Here is a 23804-nt window from a genome sequence, read left to right on the forward strand (position 1 = left end):
TTGAAGTCATTATTAAGAATATTGCAATTTTGATGATGGGAAGAATTTTTATTTGCAAGATGGATTGCACTTATAAATGTATATGGTGTTAAGTAGTTGTTCTTGACCTAAAGCAGTCATGGATAACTTCATTCTATACAAGGGCCAATATATGATGAGTAGTAGAGTGGGCTGCACACAACTTTTAGACAGAACTTAAATAAAAATAAATTCCACATTTTTTCAAGGCAATAGTTATATGTATTGAATTGCTATATTTGTTAAATAATTTTACTGCTGGGAGAACAATATAAAATACTTGATTTAAATATGTCATTAAATTAAATTTAATTACATATTTCTGTTCTTTTTACATGTAACACAACTTAATGAGAACACTGAACGGTCATGTGTGCCAACAAGTTCATCAAAGTCAATTTTCAACTATGATTACGATATTCGTAACAAATCCTGAAGGTGGTCATCAGTCAGTCGGCTTCTTTGTGACGATTTAACCGCCCTCATAGTTGAGAAACTGCATTCACATATGTATGTGCTTCCAAACATAGATGCAATTCTCAAAGCTGAAATCGCTCAATGCAGGATATTTTCCCCTTGGTACCAGTTTCCAAAAGTCAATGCCTATCTCCACCCTTCACTCGAAAAAGGGGTAACTTTGAAGGTCACAACTCCAATTGAATAGTGTCATGCTGCTCTGAAATGTTGCATTTCATTGGGTTGTTAAATAATGTCAGTTATGGCTGCATGTCACTGAAGCCAGAAAATCGCTTACTGAATTGCTCCAAAACTTGGTCTAGCATAGGCACAGAAAACTTGAAGTCCATGTCATGGCTCTCCTCCATCAACTCCCTGCAGGAAGGGAAATGTACCAAGTTTCCTCTGACTGGGATGAATTTAAAAAACCTTCAGTCGACTTAAGAACCCATCCAGGTGTCCAACTAAATCTGAGATTGTTTGGTTATGTCCCTCTAACTTCACGTTGAGTTCATTCATGTGGTGTATGATGTCTGTTAGAAAGGCGAGTAAGCTGTTAAAAATGAGGATCACATAGTTTGTGATTAGTTCTTTGTTTGTCTTCTCGTGTTCCTCTAAAAACTGTTTTATTTTCTTTCTCAAAGCAGAAAACCATTTCAAACAGTTCCCTCTGCTTAGCCAACGTACTTCTGTGTACAACACTAAATCATCATATTCTGGCTCCATTTCTGTTAGAAAAGAAACTCACGGTGTGTCAAGGCCCGATTTCCCCCCTTAAATAGATTCACACACTTCATTACAGTTTTCATAACATTCTCTATCTCCAGAATTTTACCACACAGAGCCTCCTGATGTATAATGCAGTGCAATACAGGGCAATTGATTCCAGCCTTCCTTAGTAAGCCAACTAAGCCTGTTTGAGTACCACACATTGATTTGGCGCCATCTGTCACAATGTCATTGATGTCACCAGTACTATTTACAACCTTCATAACTGCATCATAAATGTCTCTTGACCTTTGGCTGTGTTATTCAATGACTGTAATGCTAGTAGCTCTACATTAATAACAAAGTCTTTGGAAACAGTTTTAATGAAAATTAGAAGTTGAGCTGTATCTGTTATGTCAGTTGATTCATCCAGAGCCAGTGCGAAGTAAGCTGAATCTGTAATAACACCTTTTAATTTATTTAATATGTGAGAACCTATTTCCTCGACTCTTTTTTCTACATGTTTAAGTTAAGGGATATTACATCCCATATTGTTTCTTAGCCGAATAAGAAACTCAAAGAGTTTCATGCCGAATATAGTAGAAACTATATAAAGTTCGGCGATTCCAAGCGTAAGCAAATACCTGGATGCTGCAGCAACTGACTCTTAAGGTAGTGCAAGCTGAGGCAACTTATGTCTAAGGTGGAGCAAGCTCCAATCACTATTCTTGATATTTACCTATAATGTGAACTTAGCTCCTAGGAGCTGTATTACTGTTCTACATTATGAGAGAAGGTCATTACCCAGACAGGTTTTAACCTTTATTGAGGTCTCATCAGTGAGTAGGTAGATCTAGTTAATATCAAGTTTGTAGCGAACAGAACTTACAACGCTTCCATGAGTATTGCCGAGAGGTGTCCTAATAAATTATTAGATATATGAAGAGCCAAAGGCTTCAATTCGGCGAAACTTGAAGCCTTTGGCTCTTCATATATCTAATAACTTTTTTTCTACAGTTTGTTTTGATAGTGGGAAGCTTTCAAACTCGCTTTCAATCAGCATTTTTCACAGAACAGTGTTTTACAAATTCACCATCAGATAATGATTTTTTTGCTTTTGTTATCTCTGTGCTTACAACAAACGATGCCAAGTGAGCTTTTTTATATTGATGTTGGTTTCATAAAAATAGATTTCTGAGCACTAATCTTTCTCTTCCAATTACATACAATTTTAGTATGTATTTGTTCAATGTATTCTTGGTATTTAGGAGCATGGTGCTGTATGTAGTGGTTTGAGGTTATACACCCTTTGTCTGAAAAGAAACTGAACTTTTGATAGAAAATAAAACACAGGCCAATTCTAATTATTCAAATCATTTATTTCAATCAATATACTCTCCCTCAGCTTTAATTCAGTGTTTGGCATGGTCAATTAATTCGTTAAATGAGTTTTTTATATCGGTTTTTGGGATACTGTTGAGGGTCGTAGTTACTGCTGGTTGAACGTTTTCAATAGTGTCATATCACTTTTCTTTCATTGGCAATTGAAGTCGGGGGGGGGGGGGGGGAGAAATCACAGGGTGCTAAATCAGGTGAATACGGCGAGTGATCCAACACTCAAACTTGGATTTTGCTCAAAAACTGTCTCACAATGTTCGAATGATGAGATGGTGCATTATCTTGCAAAAATAACCAGCTGGCTGCATCACAATATTCATGTCGTACACGACAGATTCTCACTATCAATAGCTTCAAACCTTCAAGATAAAACTCACCATTGAATGTTTGGCCAGGCAGAACAAATTCTTTGTTGATAATTTTTGGAATCATAGAAACAAATAAGCATTGTCTTTACTTTTGACTTCTCCAAGCGACTTTTTTTCGGATGCTACTCTTCTGGTGGTGTCTCCACTCAGCACACTGCCGTTTGTTTCGTGCTCATCCTCAAAACACCATGTTTCATCACCAGTAACGATTGTTTCTAGGAGGTTTGAGTCCTTATGAGCATTTTTGATGCCTTGCAGTGTACAAAACAATACATTTTTTGGTCGTCGGTCAACTCGTGGGGAACAAATCACGAATTCAATTGACAAAGGCCCAAACTCTCGGTCAAAACGTTGTGCACAGTTGATTTTGGAATCCCCAATTCAACTTGAATCAATCTCACGGGCGATTTCGGATTTTCTTAGATGAAATCATGCACTTTTTGGATGTTAACTTTGCTCAGTCCAGTTTTTGGATGGCCCGGCTTTTCGTCGTCCTCAAGCGTCTCACGACCACTTTGAAATCTCTTAAACCACTCGTAAACTTGAGTACGGGATACGCATTCATCACCGTATGCTTTTTGAAGCATTTGATGCGTTTCGGTAAAACCTTTACCAAGTTTAACACAATAGTCAATCACAGCTCTCTGTTTGAAACTCATTTTCTGACCATTCGCCAAAACACAGTGTCACTCTTGTCACTATAACTCGGATTTTGATGAAACAAATGTTATAAATAGTTGACACAATACTAATGAAGGTTGCTGCTTTCGACAAGAAAAAAAGATACAACAAGTGGCACCACTAGTTTCTTCTATTTTCGAAAAGTCCGGTTTCTTTTTGGACAGAGGGTGTATTCCTTGTGCACAGACAGACAATACATGCAAACACACAAGGCACTGTGGTTTGTTGTCGTTATTGTTTATAAACAGAAATTCATTTTCACATTTCTCCTGAAATGACCTGTTTTCTTTACAGAATTTGTTTTTTACCCATAATACACAAAGGCTGAAGTAACTGACCAGGGGACACAAACTGCAACGATAACACTGTTAACTGTGAAACCGAGTCTCTGAAACTGATCACTGTAACCAGAGCAGAGCAAGTGACTTTCAATGATGCGTTACTCTGGAGTACATAGAAATCTACAATTCGCACACAGAAGCAATAAATTCTATAAATTGAGTAATCTTTTTAAAGCAATTTTGATTACTTGTTGAGAATATAACTTGTTTCCATTATCAGAAATAATGAATATAACTAGTATATCAATCAGAAAATCAGCGGTCGAAACTAATAGCTAAATTGATAATACATATAATTTAATATAGTTTTTATCCTGTCGCAGACCACATAAAATCATGTTACAGGCCGCATGCAGCCCGCAGGCCTGCTTTTGGCCACCTATGACCTAAAGCATAGAAGGCGAACCTATGGCACGCATGCCAGAGGCAGCCCGTGCGAGAATTCTGCTGGCACGTCAACAATTTACAGGTGATATCCTTTTATACCCCTATAAATTATTCAGCTTTTTTTTTAATTATTACAATATGTACAAGTTAAATTTTGTTTTAGAGCCTGTGTAGCTCAGTGGATGTGGCGCTTGCACACCACGGCGCTTGGCCGCATGAAGGAAGACTTGGTTTCGAGTCTAGTCGGCGACTAGAGGAAATTTTTCTAAGCCTTTTTTCGACTGGTTCCCGAGTTAGTCGGTCTCTGGCACGGGCAAGCGGGTTTTTCCTCCCGGAAACTCAGGTTTTTCATCCTGTAAACTCAAGAAAATCGACCGTAGAACCCACATTATTTTCAGACATTAAATATATTGTGTCAGGGTTGGGACCACGAGATGGCAGCACATTTCAGCTATCTCTTTTCACTGTGTACTGCTTAATTAGTGGTAGCCTTGGGCCATCTATCTCTGATTGGTACCAGTGGAGATTGAACTGCCCACTCAGTCTCCAAAAGTTAGATAGTGCTAAATGGCCTCGTCTACTCCCCGTATACGGGAATAAAAAGGCATTAGCTGATTTTTTTTTTTTTTTTTTTTTTTTTTTAATTTTGTTTTACACGAGAGAGCAGTTATGAAGACGTGCATATGATTGGTGCGGTATTAACAAAAGATCACGTGACCCAAAGACATAGGCAACCGAAAAGTGTTGAGTTGAAATGCTAATTCTCTTTAACCGAATTCCATAATATCTGAAACTGTCATAACAACATTCACTATAAATTTCCTAGTTTTAATACATTCATGACGGGGTGTCGTTTATCATTCCGACAGAATTTCTCGTTACCAGCGGGCTCAACTCACACAAAGAGTCAACCCTTGGTTGAATTTTATTCCTGCTTGTTTGGATTGAGCCGGCAGGCGAACTCACATGTATTTTATTTACAGTGACCATATTTTTTTGGATAAAATAAAGGACAAATCAGAAATTGTTTCATAATACATATTAAAAAAAAACAGGTTGCATTTATTTGTTTCACTAAAAAGCTTTATAGCATTTTAAAAAATCATATTATTACTTTAAAAAATTTAATTTTGATATTTTACACAAGAATGAACTTTGTTTGTTTATTAAATCAGGTTTGTGTTTTAAATCATAAAACTGTATTCAATTCATGTCAAAGTTCCATTTGGTATAAATGCATACTTTCAATGTTTTGATTTTTAATTGTTTTTTTTTTTTTTCCACTGGTCCACATATTTTTCACTAATGAAAATACTTGTTCATTGGGGGACATTAGATCCAGGGAAACATAAGCAAATCAATGTCTCTGTGATTTTTAAAATGTTTTTAAAAGATACATGTTTATCTGTGAAATATTAAAATATTCAACCCTACCACGTCATTTTGTTGCCATTCTTCGATCTTTTTACTGGTGACATAACTTTAATTCGCGAAACTTCATCAAATAGTTCACCATTATTTATATTTAAGTACCAGTGACTGGAAATGAACAAAACACTTTCTGCAATGTTCGTCCGCAGAGGAATTTCTCGTAGTAGGACCCATTCAAATACATCCATTTCCACGAAACAGCTGTCCGAGTTATTTAAATAATCAATGCAGGTTTGGTAAAATTTATGAATTGCATCTTTAAATATGTTGGTATTAATATCCAATTTGCTATTTCAGTTCACAAAATAAAGGACAAAATGGCCATTTTAGAAAAAAAAAAAAATCTAAAGGACAGAGCAGTGAAATAAAGGACTGTCCTCTTAAATAAAGGATGTATGGTCACCGTAATTAGATGGCATGTTTCAATTTGTGGTAGAATTTTATTTGAAGTTAGTCTTTGGGATCTGTCATAATGACATCAAGAATTTCAAATGCAATAAAACAAACACTCATTTCATGTAATTGAAAAATTAGACAATAGGTTTTAGTTAGATACTGTGTTTCAGTGCAACATATGGTTGCACTGAAACATAGTTGTTGACTTGAATCTGTACAGCATAGTGTCTGTGGGAGGGAACAATAATAGTGCAATTAGAGACAGCTGGAATAAAAACTGTGCTAACTAATGAATCACACTATTTGTTGATAAATATGTTACACAGACTGCAAAAATCCTCTTTACCTAATTCAGGGATTCAATAAAACTACACTTGTTTTTCTTGTATTTGCAGTATAATGACTTTGGGGAGGGCGTGTTTTTAACCAAGGGGGGGGGGTCACTTATATTCGCATATGTTCGCCTCGAGGTGAACATATTTAAACATTTTTCGTATGTGAGATAATATGCAAAACTTTTTGATGTCTTTTTTTTGTCAAGTAAAATCAGGGTGCGCGTTATACGCAAGGGCAAGTTATATTCGAGTAAATATGGTAAGCATTTTGCCGACAAGTTGAGCTTCCCCTACTCAGCTGACTTCTATGGTGAGTTACAATGCATAAATATTTTTCTCACTACCGTTTTTTTTTTTTTTTTTCAAACCAACATTAAAATTTATTTAATAATCAGTTTTACACTGAATAATATTATAAATTATTATTATTAACATGGGAGTTTTCCCAGAAATAATATACATATTATATATTATTATAAATTAATTAATAGATTTTCTATTAAAAAAAAAAACCTTAGTTGGTGAAACTAGTTGGTATCACTTAGTTGTTTATTATATGCACTTGATCAATATAATCCCAATAAAAGTCTTTCCAGATTTTCTATTAATTTTTCCCCTACTAAAAACTGCCCGACACGTCATCAACTTGATTTGTAAATTTTTGACACACGCCGGCATGTCAGCAACTCAATATGTAAACTTTTGGCATGCACACATAAAAAGGTTTGCCACCACTGACCTAAAGCATGAATATAAATATTCAGGGAAACCAAATGTGTCAGGATGATTTCAGAAGAGCTTGAAAGTGTGAAATAAGGTGGTGGTGGGATGAAATTTTGGTTACAATGACAAAGTGAAAGAGTAAGAGAATGATAGTATGGTAGGGATAATATGGCAGGAGTAATGGAGAGGGGAGTGGGGATTTTGTTAAGGAATCAACAGACACAGTTTCTTGGAACTTGCCAGGTTTCAAGATTTACTTCAGTACCTGTTGGTCTGGTAGCTATTACATATGTTCAGCAATATCAGAAGTATCAACAATAAAGTAAGGGCATTCTTAAGATAAATGTGCAAAAATAGCAAAAATTATTAACATTAGTGAGACCTGGTTAACAGAAGGGGATCCTTACAGGAACAGCATATGATTGGTCCCATTATTCAGGGAGGATATATAGGATAGGAAGGGTGGGAAGGAAGTATTGCTAATGATTGCAAAGGAATGAAATCAACCAGAAGAAAAATCTCAAATGGTGGTGATAGCATGAGTAATATAGACAATGGGTTCGAGGCTGTTTGTAATAAGATTAGGTTACCAGGACAAATTATATATATGAGTGCTGCTGCTGCAGACCTGAATCATCTGAAGAACACTATGATTTGCATAGATGGAAACCTTATGAACACAAGGATTGCTGTTAATGGTGATTTCAACTATGTGGATATAGACGGGTGGGAGCGAAAGCATGCACAGCAATGAAGAGAATTACTAGAATTATTGAGGAATTGTCTTAAGCAGCATGTGTTGCAAGGGACTTGCGTTTCAAGAATACTGGATTATTAATAATAGCGATGTGCAGAATATTTGGTTTTGCTTAAGCATTTGGCTAATTCAGCATGTTTTTCAAATATTTAGCTTTGGCTGAATCAACAGAAAGACTTGGTATTTGGCTGGCCAAAACAGAAAAATTACTGTTACATGTGTCATAACAATGTGCCATTCACCACATTTGTAGCTCATTCGCTGTTGCTAACTTTTGGTACACTTGTAATACTCGTGTCATTTCATGTTACTCAGATCATTCACCTGCTTTTTCATAACTTTCTTACCACTTGCTTGTTGCTCTTTCACATTATCTCTCTTCACTATCAGACGAGCATTCATTTGTTGTTTAAAATTGCTGTTTCTGAATTGTCAAAATGTTCAGCCAGTGATGAGCTCTCTAATTTAAAAATCGGTTTTTCATGAGGAGAAATGGATAGTTCAGGTAATGCCTTTTTAATTTGTTTATATCCACATTTCAAAGCCAATGTAGCATCAGCTGTTGCGGACCACCTCGTTTCACTTAGTCTTTTAACTATTAAAGATTTATTTTTCTAAATGTTTAAGGAATATACTCCATCTTCTTGTTGAAGATGAAAAGTAATTATATACATTTTGAATAAAACAAAAATCTTGTACTGCTTCCAGACAAGATTCCACACCATTGTTGCCAATTAAATTTAAGGAATGATTACAGCATGATATATAATGTGCAGAGGGACTGTCTTTTTAGCCTAGCTTGTGAACCTGTATAGATACCTTTCATATTGGCAGCATTATCATAGCTTTGCCTTCTGCACATTTTTATCTCCAAAGATAATTCTTCTAATTTTTTTAATACTACCTCTTCTAGACATAATTAATCATGTTGTGCAATACTGATGAACCCAAAAAATGTTTCTCTAATGTCAGAATTTGCAGTAATGCACCTAAATATAATAGCTAGTTGATCATTATGGGGCAATGTCTGCCGTTGAATTGAGTATTATTGAAAAATAAGCAGCTTCCTTAATTTCTGATATTAATATTTCTCTTGTTTTATTAGCTATTAATGCTATGAATTCATCACAAGTGTGGTAAGAAAGATAATTTGATCTGCCAAAACCACAGTTGGCATACATTTTCATGTGATGTTTTAAAAAATCATCAAATTCACTTAATGTAAACACGATAAATAATTTCTTCAAGAATTAGAAAAAATATCATTTATATTTACTCTAGCCCTAGTTTACTCAGTAACTTAATAATAAATTTAGTTTAATGCTTTATCCAAGTGTAAGCAAACAAAGTTTGCTCCGAAACTGCCGCAGACCTGTTTCCACCTTTATTGAGGTAGAAACCGGTCTGGGTAGTGACCCTTCCCTTAATGTCTAGCATTATACATGTCTGCAAGGAGATGTGCTTTCCATTATACTAAGACATGGAGTGATGAGAGCTTTGTCCACCTTTACCACGAGTTTCCTCAGTTCTGAAGATATTTCAGGCGCAAACTTTGTTTGCTTACACTTGGATAAAGGATTAACTAAATTTATTATAATCTAACCAAGTGGGAAAAAACTTCCAACATCTTTCTCTAAATCTAGAGTAATTGAATAATAAGCTGAGATACCTTTGGCAACTCGTATAGGTAAATACAACTTCTCCATTGCTTCTGCCTTAGTATCACCACCTCTGGGTCTGGCTCCCACTGACTAGACCTCAATAAAGATCAAAACTGGTCTGTGTAGTGACCCTTCCCTTAATGCATAGCATTATATATGTCTGCAAGGAAATGTGCTTTGCATTATGGGAGATACTAAGACAAGGAGTGATAAGAGCTTCGTCCACCTTTACCATGAAGAAAGTTCAGGCTCAAACTTTGTTTGCTTACACTTGGATAAAGGGTTAAACTAAATTTATTATAGTATAACCAAGTGGGAAAAAACTTCCAACATCAGTAACTTAATGGTAGCTGTTATTCTTTTTAAACCCTCTATCTAATAATTTTCTTCAGATTGTATTTGTTTCATCAATTTGGAATCAATTCGAGTATTTACAGAACTTTATTTTCTTTTGCGATATGTGCACATCACTTGTATATGCTCAGTAGAATGCTCGTGATCACATAAGGTTTGTGTCATATTTCTCCAGTCATTAAAACCCTTCATTAAGCTATTATTTGACTTAGAAAACAATTTACAAACAAAGCGGTAAATTGTTTCTGATAAAATCAGCTGCTCTCGTTTCTCCTTTGTTCCTTTTACCTTTTTACAGTAAAAACGTGATTCATTTATTTCTAACATATTTTATTGCGTTCTGTGTATTCTTTTTTTTAAATTTTGGGTTTTACCAACATTCTTAGGCATATTTATTAAAATATGTCCGATAAATTGTTCATTAATACTAATTAGCCACATTGCTATGATAAGAAATAGCTTGCTTGCTGGTAAGTACAGACTCCGATTGAAAATTTTCTTCAAAATCCTCTTGATTTGTTTCATTTTCTTCTTTCTCTCCTTCTATGTTTTCCACATTATTTGGATGTTCTTTATTTTTACTTTTGTCTCCTCCTGATTCCTTCCGAGAAGTTTGAGGTACAACTTCAGTTCTATGAAATTCTTCACTTCCTTAATTTTCAGAAAAATGTAAGAAAGACAAAATTGCCCCCTTTTGTCTATTAAGCTGTTTTTCCTTTTTTTCTGAGTCGTTTTCTTTTACTAGTTCCAGATTCAAACTTTCTTGTCACCATTATGTGTATTATACTATCAAAAACAAAATAAACATATAAATAAAATAATTACATTAAAAGCTAAAAGAAAATACAAAAATACAAGCAGTGATATCTTGGTTTTATTAAAATAAATGAGTAACAGTAAAATGAGAATAACAAATTAATTGAAAAACATATTCTTACTGACTGCTACAACTACTTTAATCATATAATTAGGTATATATAATTGTATACTGCTTTACAAATACTAGTCAAATAATGGTAACTAAGCTATCAGTTGTTACGCGTGCATATGAATAACACTTTTCCTTCCTACCGGCTGAGGAGGATGAAATATCCAGACCACCCTAGCATTTTTCATGGATCAAAACTTCATCAGCAATCTACCTTTTTGATTCTATCATTCATTTACCCCTGCCTTCCTCTGCTGTTAATCCCTGAATGGCAATTTTAGTGCTGTTAATGGATTAACTGTGTTGGAGCAACCTTTATGTCACTTGTCTTTATGTGTACTGTGTTACTTGGAATTTCCTTTACTGTCCTACGATATTTGACCTTTTTGCTGCAGAATTTATTTATCGTGTCTCTTCCCAAAAATAACAATGAATTTCACATGTGGGAAAATAATTCACTGAAATGAGCAGAAATCAGTCTTTGCAATGAATCTGTTTAGTAAGGTTTTAAAATGTGGCCCCCATAGAGTATGAGGCCCCATCTTGCACCTAATGCACCTTTTGGTAAATGCAGCCCTGTGTTCAAGCCTGCCTATGAAGTATCCTCTGAAGGAACTTTGTCTTATATGCATTATAATTCTAAACATCATAATACATCATGAATTTAGCAAGCACAGCATTGTTGATCTGTTATAAACGGGACTTGAAAAATTTTGACCTGGTTCTCTAGTCAGATATCACTTGTTAGTTGTCATCCCAGGAGAAGTACTGCAGTTGGCTAATATGTTATAGTAGTGTATTGACTCTTTTACCTGGTCAGTTTTTATAAACTTTTGTTGTTAATAATATAGCTAATTTCTACCCTGTGTGGCTACTGTTGTTGAAGTAATTTGTTAACTTTTAGGGAGAAGATAAATTTCATCACCCAGTGTGAGGGCATAGTATCACTTAGTGTCATCCTAAAGTACCTTGAAAAAATTCTGTTTGGTGTCTAAAGCAGTTTTCTGAATTATGTCAAAAATAAACAAAACCTAGAAATACACATAAAATTATAAAAATGATTAAAAATATTTAGTTCACACATTTTACTTTTGGACTATTGGTCCATTGGTATAATTGAGTGGGCAGCAAAAGTTGAGAATAAACTACTTATATGTTAGTGGGCTTTTCAGTCTATGAAACATGAATAATAATAATAAAGAACTCATACATTTTCTTAGTAATGCATGAACATTTATTATTTATTTATTCATGATTGTGATCATTGAGCCTTCATGGCTCACTAGGTATTGATAATGACCTGGGTTTGAATCCTGTCTAGGATGCAAAGAAACTTTATGGTAACTTTTCAACTGAAGGTGAGTTAGTTGATCTCATATGAAGGTGACAAGGTTATCTTCCACAATCTCTATTTTTGTTTATTCCACAAGCAGGCAAACCAGCCAGAAAAATGCATGCAATAAATGGACAATACGTAGAAAACTTAGTGCCGCATGCACATTGCACATTAATTACATTAGTGAATTCTCTGGATTCATTATTTCTAAAACATTTGTGGACGGACAGTGCTAGAGATGGTGTTTGCTGCAGCAGCAACAGAAAACAGTCAACCATTTAGAGATTGAGTGTTAAGTTTTTAGAATCAATATAAAGAATCTATATCTTGGGAAAATAAAGGGAAAAAAGAACTGAATAATTCTTTCTTAGCTTTTTAAGGTTTCCAACTTTCTTCATATTCCATCAGTGGATATGAATAAGATCCTTTCTTTTAGTGGTACATGGTGATCAGCATTCATTTTAGAAATTATGGCCACTAGACACTTTCCTTTGCCACCTAAACAAACAACACAAATGCATACAATTCACAGTTGAGATTTAAAAATAGAACACACTTCCATTTCTAGATACACTTGTCACACGTCTTCCCTCTGGCAGTCTTCACTGTGTACCAGAAACTGACACATACTGGCCAATATATACACATAAACTCCTACCACCACCCAGCACAAAAACTAGGTGTCATTAATACCAGTGTAAGAAAGGCCACACGTGCATGGAATTTCGTATACTCCAGGACATTTGAAGATAGGTACCTCATCTTTGGGTGATCTTAAGATTTGTCTGATATTGGTAGTTGGTTTAAAAACCACTCTGATGTTATGAGCTTTTAACATTCTCGCCAATTTTGTGGAAACTGAATTAATATATGGAATGACAGCTGTGGACACATATTGGGGCACCGTAACACGTTGGTGGTGGTTGTCTTTAAATAGCCATTTGTTTAAAATGTTAAAGGGTATCCATTAAGAGATAGAGTGTTAGCTATTAATGACAGTTGTCTCTGTACATCTGCTTCTTTTGAAATAGACTTTAAGGCTCTATTACAGAGTATGTGAATGATGCTGTGTTTTTGTGATCTATGATGGTTGGACGAATAATGTAGATATCTACCTGTATCTGTGGGTTTCTGTAAATGGACAGTTGGATATTGTTATCTTCTCTCCTCACTAGGGTGTCAAGAAAAGGAAGTTCTTTGTTCTTCTCTAGTTCTATAGTAAATTTGATCTTATTGTGTAGTGAGTTGATTTTGTTCAGAAACACGAGAAGGTTTTCCATGGTATCCTTCCAGATGATGAACACGTCATCGACATATCTCCACCAAATTGATGGTTTTGGTAAAATGGTGGAAAGAATATCCTTTTCAAGTTTTTCCATAAAAAGGTCTGCACATAGTGGTGACAGGGGGCTACCCATGGCTAGACCTTCCGATTGTTTGTATACGGTGTTGTTAAATTTGAAGAAATTTGATTTCAGGCAATGATGAAACAACTGTGTGATGTCTTGAGGGAAAAGATCTTTCAGAATGTTGACTACCTCTACGATCGGTACATTAGTGAATAAGGACACTACATCAAGACTAGCCATAATATCCGTTTCTGATATTTTAATACTCTTGATTTTTTCTACAAATTGTTGAGAGTTTTTAATGTAGGTCTCTGTGTGTCTAATTGTTCCTTTCATTAATTTTGCCAGATGCTTTGCTAGTAGGTACGTAGGTGAGGATCTTCCATCAGCTATTGGACGAAGAGGTACCTTTTCTTTATGAATCTTGGGGTAATAGGATGTAATGATTTAAGTTGTTTTTTTAAGTTCATCTGACCAACTGGTCATATTGCGGATAAGAGCGTTAGTCTCCAGATGATTACTCATGATGGTACTATATTGAACCTGATAGCATTTGCTGTAGCCTCTGGAAGAGGAAAAAGACTTTTTTTCTATCCCACATATGAAATCCATTTTAGGGATAAAATTAGGGGAGATGGCAAAATTGAAACCTTTTTTTAGGATTTCTGATTCATGATTAGAAAGCTTGTAATCTGAAAAGTTAAAAATCACTTTGTTGTTAGGCAGACTGTGGTGCGACTGGAATTTTTTCTTATACAGAACTTCGAATTTTTTTAATTTGTCTAATTTTACTCATTTTGAAAGTTTTTTCGTAGCTACAGTGTAATACGTGGTCTATATTATTCCAAGTCGTGTAGTCCAAACTGTTAGATATGATATCAAACTGATCTCTACACTTCGCGTCAATAATGTTAAGCTCATACCTGGTATGTTGTATCCTTTCTCTTATTAGCACTAACGAAGTCTTGTGGTATATTCTTTTTCCTGTTGTAGATTGGATATGCCCTTTTACTACTAAGAACTTCGGGATGATAGCGAAATCTCTACATCTCTTCAGAAATGTAAGGTGGTTTAGTAACTTAGCTTTATTGCATTTGTTCTTCTCAAAGCACCGAACTTTGTTTCATTTGTTAACTTAAATTGTACATATTTGGTCTGATGTATTAAAATAAAGAACTTTTATTATTAAAAGACCAGAAGATAAAATATTATCTTCTGGTCTTTTAATAATTCCAGTCGCACCACAATCTGCCTAACAACAAAGTGATTTTTAACTTTTCAGATTACAAGCTTTCTAATCATGAATCAGAAATCCTAAAAAAAGGGTTTCAATTTTGCCATCTTTCCTAATTTTATCCCTAAAATGGATTTCATATGTTGGATAGAAAAAAGTCTTTTTCCTCTTCCAGAGGCTACAGCAAATGCTATCAGGTTCAATAGTAATTATTCTTGCTTCAGCAAAACCACCAATACCTAATATTACTCCTTATGATAAAGCTATCTGCAACTTACGTAACAACAAAGACATTATGATAACAAAAGCCGATAAAGGAAATTCAACGGTCATTCTCAACTCGAAAGATTACTTTGATAAGATTAACTTGTTACTAGCAGACAGTCCACTTACCAAGTCTTAGATAAAAATCCCATCATGAGTAATCATCTAGAGACTAACGCTCTTATCTGCAATATGACCGGTTGGTCAGATGAACTTAAAAAACAACTTAAATCATTACATCCTGTTACTCCACGCCTTTATGGGGCTCCCAAGATTCATAAAGAAAACGTACCTCTTCGTCCAATAGTTGATGGAAGATCCTCACCTATGTACCTACTAGCAAAGCATCTGACAAAATTAATGAAAGGAACAAGTAGACACACAGAGGACCTACATTAAAAACTCTCAACAATTTGTAGAAAAAATCAAGAGTATTAAAATATCAGAAACGGACATTATGGCTAGTCTTGATGTAGTGTCCTTATTCACTAATGTACCGATCGTAGAGGTAGTCAACATTCTGAAAGATCTTTTCCCTCAAGACATCACACAGTTGTTTCATCATTGCCTGAAATCAAATTTCTTCAAATTTAACAACACTGTATACAAACGATCAGAAGGTCTAGCCATGGGTAGCCCTGCCACCACCATGTGCAGACCTTTTTATGGAAAAACTTGAAAAGGATATTCTTTCCACCATTTTACCAAAACCATCAATTTGGTGGAGATATGTCGATGACGTGTTCATCATCTGGAAGGATACCATGGAAAACCTTGTGTTTCTGAACACATATCAACTCACTACACAATAAGATCAAATTCACTATAGAACTAGAGAAGAACAAAGAACTTCCTTTTCTTGACATCCTAGTGAGGAGAGAAGATAATAATATCCAACTGTCCATTTACAAGAAACCCACAGATACAGGTAGATATCTACATTATTTGTCCAACCATCATAGATCACAAAAACACAGCATCATTCAAATGCTCCGTAATAGAGCCTTAAGGTCTATTTCAAAAGAAGCAGATGTACAGAGAGAACTGTCACTAATAGCTAACACTCTATCTCTTAATGGATACCCTTCTAACATTTTAAACAAATGGCTATTTAAAGACAACCACCAACAGCGTGTTATGGTGCCCCAATATGTGCCCACAGCTGTCATTCCATATATTAATTCAGTTTCCACAAAATTGGCAAGAATGTTAAAAGCTCATAACATCAGAGTGGTTTTTAAACCAACTACCAATATCAGACAAATCTTAAGATCACCCAAAGATGAGGTACCTTTCTTCAAATGTCCTGGAGTATACGAAATTCCATGCACGTGTGGCCTTTCTTACATTGGTCAGACTTCTAGAAGTTTTGAAATAAGACAGAAGGAACATGTGGGGGATGTCAATCATAATAGAATCATCACATCTGCTTTAGCTCATCATTTCTCAACATCAAATCACATTATAGATTGGAAAAACAGTTCTATGCCTTACATCGAGAATGACTACAGACGCAGAACTTTAAAAGAAGCAGCTGTGGTACTACGCACAGGCAATAATTTAAATAGAAATCAAGGTATTATTCTTAAAGACATATGGTAAAATCTCATCATCTCTCTCTCTCAGTTCGACAGAATTACAATATGCAAAAAACTACACATCAAGTGGTCATGTACTGGATTCTGACTGAAGCATTTGAACACATGCACGCCATCAAACAGAATGATCAAATGTAACGGCCTAACAGTTACTAAAGTGTATGTTTTAAATGTAACTTAATGCATTTGTTTTCACATCAGTTCAGCCTTGAAAATGCTAGACAGTGGCTAGTGAAACTTGTTGGCTCTTTGTATATTTTATCATTTATCTTCTGGTCTTTTAATAATAAAAGTTCTTTATTTTAAAAATGAATGATAATTGATAAAACAGGCATTTATAATTTTCTTTATTGTACCTATTGGGATATATATGTATTCCTCAAAAATGAATGATAATTGATAAAACAGGCATTTATAATGTTCTTTATTGTACCTATTGGGATATATATGTATTCCTCAACACATATAATAAATAAAGTAAAAAAATACAACAAAAAATTGTTTATGATGTAAAACATACCACAGAATCAATATGTGGATGAGCAGACACACTCTTTTTTCAACTCATGATTTTAAATGTGTTATGCTACTGATACCACTAGCTTTCATGTCAAAAACTCCCTTACTGTAAACTATCAGATAATTTCTTTAATTCTCTTGAAGTGTACTGTAGCAAAACTAGTAGTATATAAGAAATTTTAAGTATTATTTCTGGGAAAATTCCCATGTTACTCCTTTAAAATAAACTATTATTTTAATTGCTAGTATAGCCAACTTTTGTTTTGGAGTGCCCTTTTTTTTTTTTTAATTACAATGTCATCGGCTCTTTATTACACTTCAGTTAAGCCCCAAAATCTTAGGGCATTACTGAAGTGTTATAATACTAATATGTGAAGAATAATATAGAAGGAAAATTTGAACATACTTTTTTTAGAAGTTGTTTCCTGTCTCCTTATTCTGGCGATATGCATTCATCTGCTGTTAACTGTTAAAGGAAGGGTTTTTTTTTTGGATAAGTGGGGGTAAAGTAATGTGGGGGAATTATTTGAAAAAACCCCAGGTTTTTTATATATATAATATTATTATTAATGGTGGGTAGAGAGCGTTTGGGGGAGGAGTGAGAGAAGGATCTAAAGTCAACAGCCCGTATATACAAGCAGACTAGTTGTGAAGATATTTCACATGCAAAAGAGTTTGCTTACACTTGGATAGAGGTTGAAAGTATTTTCACTTGGTTATACTATAAATTAAAGATGCCAAGAAATTATATTTTTGGTTTCATCCTTTCTCCAGGTGTAAGCAAACAAGTGTTTCCATGTGAAGTGACTTCATGACTGGGCTTCTTGTATATGCAGGCTAACAACTTCACATCAATTGCCTTAGTATCCCATAGAAGGTCCACTACCCAGACCAGTTTTGACCTTTACTGAGGTCTCATCAGTAGGAGCTAGACCCAGAAGTGATGATGAAGGCCTTTCCAAGACTGTTCGTCAATGTTTTTCTTCCCCATGTCACTCCTGCAAATCTAATGATTTCATCAGTCCATTGTGATTTTCCTCCCATTGAATCAAATCCAGTACTTCATTTTTCCATCGTTGGTTTTGTCTTGAGCAACATGCTCAGCCTAGTGCTACTTCAGTCATTTCTAAAATGTCAGAGACTTTGGTTTGATTTCTTATCCAAAAAACAAGTTTCTCCTCACCTGAAATATCTGTAGAAGCATCTTAAAGAGGACTCACTCTACTGGAGTCTGATTTCCTTAACCAATTCTTGTTTAATGCTATCGGCAATAATTGACACACTCTCTCTCTCTCTCTCTCATTCTCATTCTTTATATTTCTGTTACTATTCTACTGATATTGTATTTATATCAGTAGAATAGTAACATGCTTATCTATCAGGACTCTTAAGTTTCTGAGATCAATAAATGGTTTGTTGAATTTAGCTTTATAATAGGCTATATTAAAAAGGCACTTAAGGTGTTAAAACATTTTAGAATCACCCTTCTGGCTGCTTGCTAAAGCAGCCAGAAGTGTGATTTCTGGTCAAGTTATGCCATAGCATCTGTTGTGAGAATTTGATGATTTATGAAACTTAAATATCTTTACTTTGAAATGTCATTGAAACCCTGTATCCTTAAACCTAAGCATCCTTAGATATTTTTTACATAAGTTACAAAATGCAACTTTGTCTTTGAAGCACCATGAATTCCTTGAACCATTTGTCTTGTAAAGCATGTCTTGCCTGATTGTTTTTACATGATGGCACAACAGAACTCTTTACTCCAGTGTTTTTAACATTTTCTAGTCTTGCAATTCACTTTGTTTTGCATTGTTTTACAAAACATAAAAGTGTAGTTTTTTTTGTTGTTTTTTTTTTCATTTATTGTTCATAATGAAGGGTGAATTTATATAAATTATCCATAAACAATGATTTAAAAGGAAAGACAAATAAAATTCATGAAAACTAAAAAGTAGATGGCACTCACTTTGGAGCCAGACTTGCTTTTCAAGATATACTCAGTCACATGTTATGTCTCTGACTTTGCAAAATAATTGTATTTGTTTATTAAATAACACTGTTAAAAAGAAAACCTTTCATTATGTAAAATGTTCAAGCTGGTCAAGTTATGCCATAGCATCTGTTGTGAGAATTTGATGATATTACAATTGTGCACCTAGAATACTACAGTATTTAATTAAATTGTGAAACATTTCTTTTGTGTATATAATTACCAGTTTTTTGTTAATGAAATTATATAGTGAGAAAAGCACTATACAGCCATTGGACTGATGATCTTAGAATGTAAGCTACCCAAATTTGTTGAGGTTTGGGAAGTTTTTCAGAGCTGAGGCTGATTCAAAGATTATTAAAGAATCAAGCACAAAAGATTATTCCACTTCAGCCTCAGCTCTGAAAAACTTCCCAGACCTTGACAAATTTGAGTGCACAAGACTGCCCCAAATTTGAGAAGCTTATATTCTAAGAGCATCAGCCCAACAGCCAAGACAACTCAATTTAGTCCACTAGAGGCACCTTTAGTACTCTAGGACTGACTTCAATTGCCTTTCTTCAGCCTCATTTTCTTAGTGTGAGTGCCTGGTGCACATATCATTGTTTTGTGATCCCTGAAGATGGCAGTGTAGCATTGTGAAATATAGGTAGTTATTAAAGTTTTTATAATTAATAATATAGGTTACGTTGTCATTTCCTAAAAAATTAGAAGTATGTCTAACCAATGCATAAGTTTATCTACAAGAATATCATATTTAAACATTACGAGGTTGATTTACAAACTAAATAACTCGGTCAATTAATAACCCACATAAAACAAAACCTCCGAGTTAACCTGATATTAATAACTAAACTGTCAGATTTTAGAAAAAATAATATATACTAGAATATTAATTAAAATCTATAATTAATACTTCCTATATTTCAGTAATGTTACATTACTATCTTCAAGGATTACAAAAATGATATGTTCATGCAGGCACTAACACTAAGCAAATATGGCTGAAGGCTGCCTGAATTTAATAGCTGAAGTATTTTAATTGTCTGATAGCAGTGGTTCTTAACCTTTTTTTGCTTGACATCCCCTTTCAACTATTTATATGACCTGGTGCCCCCCTCCTCAATTTTACACTAGGTTAATGCTTCAATAAGATAATTGTAATATATTATTAGGCAAAATTAAATTACCATCAACATATTTGAAAACTGATAGTTGATTAAAAATTAATCACTTTGATAAAAATTAATTTTTACTCAAAAAAGATGTAAACTTACTCTTTAATAAGCCAATCAGTAATGGCTACCCTGATGAGATCCTGCTAATTTTTCAATATCAGGTTCAATTTTCAACAAACGAAGTCTCAAGTCTCCTCTTTCACTTATTTGCAGTCTATTTCGCTACTTTACTAGCAATTGCAACACAATGCCAAATCCTTTCTCGACCAAGTATGAAGAAGAAAAAGCAATGAGCAGTAATTTTATTTCTTGCCAAAGCTGAAGATACTTGCAATGCATGTTTGGCCAGAATCTTTCATACTCATGCTGTTGAAATTGTACTTAAGCTTCAAAATCATTTTTTAAGTCAATAATTCTTCATACAAATTTGGATGAACAAGTGCCATCAGAAAGAAATGGATTAATGATCCAATTCAGTATTGTAAGCTCATCAAAGTCTTCAAATCTGATCAAGTCTTCTTTCAGTGTCAGAAGATGGGAACAATAACAATTCAAATCTGTATCTAATATTAAATCATCATCTATTATTTGTAGCCTTAGGAACTGCAGAAAATCTCATCTTGCAGTGCCCTGCTTGTAGAATGTTAATTTGCTGATAAAAGCATTTATAATTCCCTTTCCTTTAATAAGATGCATGATGTTAACCTAATTTAATTTGGTGAAAATATTGTAAAGATATGTGATGTCAACCTTTTCCTTTTTTAGAACATTACACATGTTCTCATCATGTGAATTAGAAATTCCAAAGCAGTATCGTAGAGATCATTGAAGCATCAAAGACAGTTTCCATTTGAGAGCCATCTAACTTTGGTGTAAAGCAAAAGACTCTCAAATTCTTAATTTTCATGGCAAAGTTCCCAAAAAATATGGGTATTCAATGACTGGGCTTTTATTTCATTCACTGCTTTAATAACATCTATGAAGAATAAATACTATCTATGAAGAATGCAATGAATTGGAAATATATTTGGAACTGCTTCTTTTAATTGTGCTATAAATCCATGGTGACGACCAATCATAGCTGGTGCTCCATCAGTTGTGCATGCAATAATATTTTTGAGAGGAATGTTTTTAGCATTAAAAAAGTCTTTAACAACGTTAACAGTTGTAGAACCTTTTGTGTCTATTTTCAGTTGTTCAGCAGATAGAAACTCTTCAATAATTTCTTCATTAGTATGACACACATAGGCCATTAACAAAGCTTCATTTTCGTGTAAAGTTGTCTCATCAAGTTGCAAAGAAAATTTTTAAATCATCACAAAGTTTTCTTTCAATATTCTTTGCCATTTCATTAGTTCTTGTTGACACTTCACTATTGCTGAGAGGAACTGATGATGACATATTAGTTTTACCTAGGCCAATCATCATATCTAAAATTCATTTATAGCTGGTAAGATAAGAGTTTCACCAATAGTATGCGGCTTTCCACATTTGGCAATTAATTTTGAAAGTTTGTAAGACACAACAACTCCCTTCTCTTGTTGGTTACTTTGTTTTGCAGCCAACCCTTTAAGTCTAGGACTATTTTTAAATTTAGTCTTTAATTTGCGGAAGTACTTCACGTCGTTTTTTTTTATTGTTGTTGCTTTATTTGGATGCTTAAATGCTCAATCATTCTTGAAGGCAATTCAGTCATTTTTTAAAGTTTTTTCACGTATTAAGCACATTGGTAACTGCTCATTATTTAGATATAGAATAACTCCATATTTTAAATATTCACTTGAATATTGATGACGCTTTCTTTTTTCACTCGTAATGGGCTACAATGCTACACAATATCATCGAATTGTGTCACATGATACCATGGGCTAGATGGTATAAACTGCAAACCTATTTTCAGTGTAGAAAATTCAGACCAAAAAGTTGCCGAATTACTTAACTTTCGATATAAAAATTCTAAAACTAAGTAGCAAATAAATTTGAACAGTACTGCCAGACATACAATATAAATAGGAATGCTAGATTAAATATGGAATTTTTTGCTTTTATTATATTAGTAGATTATAATGCTTACTGACCTCCCCCCCCCCCAGCATTCACAGTGCCTCCGGGGTGGGGGGGGGTGCTACTGCCCAGGTTAAGAACCACTGTCTTATAGATTTTCCATTCAGGATGCAGCTGATGTTCTTATTGTTACTGCCTGTTTCATAGTCTTTATTTTATTGCTGATATTCATGTTAAATTTGTTACAGTGGTTTTGGTTTAGTCAAGGAATAATGCAGACTACTGCTACATTTATTAAGAATGTGTCACCATCTACATAACTTAAACAACTGAATTGAATATCTTCAATTTTGATATTAGGCCTAATGCTAGTTTTCTCCATGATGTGATTCATATAGATGATGAATAAGAGTGCAGATAGTGTGTACCCATGTTGTCATCAACTCCCCCCCCCCTTTTTTTTTGTACTACCTCCTTCAGTTTTTAACTGATGATTTACAACTTATATATAGATTGTTTTGTTTGATATAATGTCTTATTTATGATTGTATGTGTGATTAAGTCTGATGGACTTAAGTTATATGAGAGAGAGAATGATATGAAGATAATAACTTGTCACCTTTCTTATTGCTTAAATATTGGATCATTTACAAGCTGCATGATAAATGCTTTGAGAATAGGAGAGCAGAAGAACATTGTTCACACACAAAGGTAATGCAAGAACACAAACCCCTCAGCAAAGTACGAAGTGTGAGTGTTGTAATTGTAGGATTAAGATTTTAAGATAATTCATTTGAAGTGAAGTGATGTGTGGGTTTCGAAATCCTGTAATCTTGAACAAAAACATGAATCTTTTTTAGAGTTTATAAAATGCCTTATTAAACTACTGTGGGATATTTTTTCAAAGTATTATGCTTTATCGAAATATTAATGAATTTATTTATTTCTCCGTAGGAAAATAAGATCAGAGAAAAATTTATAACTGCATTGCAAAAGGAATTTCAAGACTTAGGATTGGTATATTCCATAGGTAAGAATTGTTTTGCAACGTGTTTAGCGATTGTAATTGTACAGGTTAAATCTTGTTAAAACAAACTTTTGGGACTGTACAAAGTACTATGTTATACTAAAATTTAGCTGTACTGTGTAAAGAAAACATTGAAACTCGTGCTGCAACTGATCATTAAAAAAAATTTAATTTTTATAAATTAGAGATATCACAAAATTATATACTTGATTTAATCCTTTATCTAAGTGTAAGCAAACAATGTTTGTGCCTGAAGTATTTTCAGGACTGGAGCAACTTGTATACAGAAGCTAATAACTTCACATCACTTGCATTAGTATCACATATCCTCACAGGTATGTATAATGCTATTCATTATGG

General features: G+C 34.1%; 1 protein-coding gene across 1 annotated transcript in view; it reads left to right on the forward strand.

Moving 5' to 3' along the window:
- The window catches only part of Pmm2 (phosphomannomutase), a 246831-nt gene that overhangs the window by 186139 nt on the left and 36888 nt on the right, over positions 1 to 23804 (forward strand). Inside the window, exon 6 of the mRNA XM_090397842.1 lies at positions 23372 to 23447. Coding sequence (XP_090253968.1) covers positions 23372 to 23447 — 76 coding nt within the window. The remainder of the gene's footprint in view (positions 1 to 23371; positions 23448 to 23804) is intronic.

The sequence above is a fragment of the Typopeltis vanoorti genome, chromosome 9 (assembly GCF_054136105.1).
Source record: "Typopeltis vanoorti isolate ZY-2024b chromosome 9, IOZ_Tvanoo_1.0, whole genome shotgun sequence".
Lineage (NCBI taxonomy): Eukaryota > Metazoa > Arthropoda > Arachnida > Uropygi > Thelyphonidae > Typopeltis > Typopeltis vanoorti.